This window comes from Setaria italica, chromosome IX (genome assembly GCF_000263155.2).
Source record: "Setaria italica strain Yugu1 chromosome IX, Setaria_italica_v2.0, whole genome shotgun sequence".
Lineage (NCBI taxonomy): Eukaryota > Viridiplantae > Streptophyta > Magnoliopsida > Poales > Poaceae > Setaria > Setaria italica.
Window position 1 is genome coordinate 34,336,718 of NC_028458.1, and position 3,382 is coordinate 34,340,099.

The 3,382-nt window shown below is 53.2% G+C and overlaps 1 protein-coding gene across 1 annotated transcript; it reads right to left on the minus strand.

Annotated features, from left to right (window-relative positions):
* Positions 1-1,122: 1,122 nt before the first annotated feature.
* LOC101773380 (serine carboxypeptidase-like 50) lies at positions 1,123-1,988 on the minus strand. Its single transcript, XM_004986694.2, has 2 exons — positions 1,842-1,988; positions 1,123-1,635 (listed from the first exon to the last, which is right to left on the minus strand). The coding sequence occupies exons 1-2, from the start codon at positions 1,986-1,988 to the stop codon at positions 1,123-1,125; spliced, it is 660 nt and encodes a 219-aa protein (XP_004986751.2).
* Positions 1,989-3,382: the final 1,394 nt, after the last annotated feature.

A 3,382-nucleotide genomic window follows, 5' to 3' on the forward strand; every position in this document is an offset into this window, starting at 1 on the left:
TCCGATTAAGATTAACTCGGAAGTTTAGGGGTCGGTCGTCACACACTTCTTCTTGCTGGTGCCGCTGCTGTCGGTGCGGCCGCCGCTACTGTTGCTGCCACCACTGCCAGTCTGGACAAAACCAGATGGCGGGCGACACCCGCCCGCACAGTTGGAGGATGAAGACGACGAAGAGTTCCCGGTGAGGAGGACGGTGGAGTTGGAGATCTTCTCCTCATTGGTCAGGCGAAGTTCCTTCAGGACGAGCATGTCCCATGCCTGGGCGAAGGACAGGAAGCCGGCGGTGGAGTTGGCGATGTCGTCGGTGATGTTGGCGAGGTCGAGGACGGAGTTGTCAATGGAGCCGAAGAGCCAGGAGCGGATGCAGCAATCCGCTTGATCCTAGTCGGGGTCCTGGGGACGGGGTGCCACTGTGCCATCGATGTGCGACTTGAGGCTGAACTTGCCACACATGTACTTGAAGAAGGATGCCCATCTGAAGTAGGCGTTGGACTTCATCATCAGCGTCACAGGGATGTGAGACTTGATGAAGACAGTGGTGTAGGGGTGGATGGTGGGCGGCGGCGCCGGGTAGATGATGAAGCCACTGCTGCCATTTTTGGGCACGTCGCTGGCAGGAGGAGCTTGGGGTGCACCGCATGAGGAGCCGCCAGTGCTAGGTGGTGGCATAGATGCACCACCGTTGCTAGCTAGGGGTGGTCTAGGGGGCGGCACAGAATTAGCAGCAGGAGCGGTGGTGTCGCCGGACACAGAGGAGTCGGCGGAGGACATGGCGCACGACAGGGAGGGGGGTCGGACAGGGAGGTGCAAGTGGAGGGTGGGTGGCGGCAGCGTAGCAGGAGGGCGCTGCCTAGGTTTGCATGGATCAGGGGGAAAGGTGCAGGGAGAGGAGAGGAGGCCCATGATCTAATCTCGTGATACCATGTAGAGAAGTAGATGGAAAAACACTACACACCCTAATGAGGGGGGTTGACCTCTATATATATATGGTCAATATGGCTTGGAGTACAAGGAATACATCAAGTGTACAAGGAAAGGATAAATACATCCTAATCTAAACATATACTTCCTAATACTCACAAGGCTCACCGTCCTGTTCTGCATTGTGTCGATGGTGGCCTTCTACTTGGCGTTGATCAGCCCAGCAAAGTAGGCCTGGTCGGCGTGCATGGTAACCTGTGCGATGGGGTGTGTCATGATGTTGCTGATGGCGATGCCCTGCAGGTTCACTCTCCGGCCCACGGGGAGCTTGTTGTTCGAGTCGAGGATGTGCTTGGTGACCACGGGGATGTACTTGCCAGCGTAGCTCTCGCCGGCAAAGAATAGCGGGCATGCGCGGAAGCTCTGGTTGAGTGCCATGAATGACTGGTGAGCCACGAGGAGGTGCGCGGCGATGGTGGGCTCGTCCCTGGGGATGTCTAACTTGGATGCTGGCGCGCTGAAGCCAGACCCGAGCGGGTTGTCAATGAAGATGACGATGAAGTGGTGGTTCCAACGGTTCCGGTTGCGCGAGAGCCCTGTGGAGTTGAGGAGGAGGTAGGGGCCAAGCTCGGCGACGTTGTCAATGACCGAGGAGCACCCGAGCCCGCCTTGTAACGATACGAGCAGCAGTGTGGCGGTCGCTAGTGCGGTGACCTGGTTGGTGTCCAACTAACTCCCTCTCAGGCGCTCCCGTAACCACCGCGGGCCACCGTGCCTTCTCCACCGTGGGTGACGCGTCGATTGCCGCTGCCGCCCCATGTGCCGTCTGCCGGCGGCACTTCCGGTTGCGCAGGTTCCATGGCCGGGCCGCTGGGGCCACGGCCTCCTGCTACTCAGGCCACGGCCTGGTCCCTGCTGACATTAGTGGCGGCGAGACGGCAAAGGAGCACGTCGGCGGTGTACGGGGATGAGCATTGGGCAAGGAATAGGTGGTAACGGAAGGTGAGGGAGAGGAGCGAGAGCGCGAGGAGGAAGACCAGTGGGAGATGGCGGTGCTTTATCTCCATGGTCCACATGGTCATGCGCGCGGAGGCCACGGTAGCCGGGGCAACGGCAACGGCGGAAGCAAAGGCAGTCGAGGCCAATCAACGCACGACTAGGTCGCCATCGAACGTTGAGGTGGCGGCGGCGGCACGCAATCGAGGTGGACCGAGGGAAGAGAGACGGTGGGGTGGGGTTGGCATCTCCGTGTCGCAGCGGGGGAGGTGCGACGGAGAGGAGGGAGAAGAGAGGGAGAAGGGTGGTGGGCCCTACAAGGGCAGAATTGTCTTTTCGCAGGGCATTTAATGGTTCTCGAACGGAAAATCCAACAGAGTGTCGTATAAGAAATGAAAGTGGAACTCGGTGCCAAATAGGGAACGGAAATTTTTTGAGGGGCAAAAAAAAAGAATGGGTAGTTTTTCAGTGTCAAATAGGGGATTATCTCAAAATATTAAGCTCGACGACCAAATGTGCTTTCAGATGAAATTGAGAGGATGGAGTAAGAGTATCTACTCCAATACGCACAACAGACCTTAACACCCTCGCGCATACAAAAGTTGGCTGCCACCTCCACCATCCCGATGTTCATGGTGTCTTATTAGCTACTCCCTCCGTTTTAAATTGTATGTCGTTTTGGCTTTTCTAGGTTCAAAGATATTATTATGTATTTAGACGTGCACTATATTTTGATGCATAGTACACTTATAAAAGTCAAAAAAACCTATAATTTGGAATGGAGGTGGTAGCTAGGATCATCCATGTCTTCCTCGTATCTTCCTCTAGCACGGCAATACCTACTTGCATTATGCCAAGATGGTCGCTAGCTATAATGTCCGCTGCAGCCATGAGCCAACCTCCCTAGTGTTGTGGGAAGCGACGCCACTGTTGCCGTCCTCTATATATGCTTACGGAAGAGGCTGACCTGTTAATCATGTGTTAACCTGCTAAGGTTTTTTTATCGTTGAAACGGTTATGACTTTATGTCTTTATCCGGTCCGTGGCAGATAGCGACTCGTAACCGGCCTCTGACCAATAATTAATGTTGAAACAAATCTTGAAAGGGATAGAAAATGCCAATCTTCAATCAGGCATCAGCCAGCTAGATGTGATCATTAGTTGCCGAGATATTATAGGACGAAACTGAGCAATGATGGGCCAAGTATATGTACTCCCTCGATCTCAGATTATTGTTCACTTTTACCTTTATCCTAAGTAAAATTTCTCTAACCTTAGCGTAATTTATAAAAGCATCGACATTTACAAGATCTAACTAGTTTCATGAAACACCTTAGAATATGTTTTTAATGGTGCATTTGTTTGATACTGTATATATTACTATACTATAAAAAGCGAGAGAATCGATGTCAATTTTTATCCACTGCTATACCCACGTACTCCTCATAGAGGGCCCGATAGAATC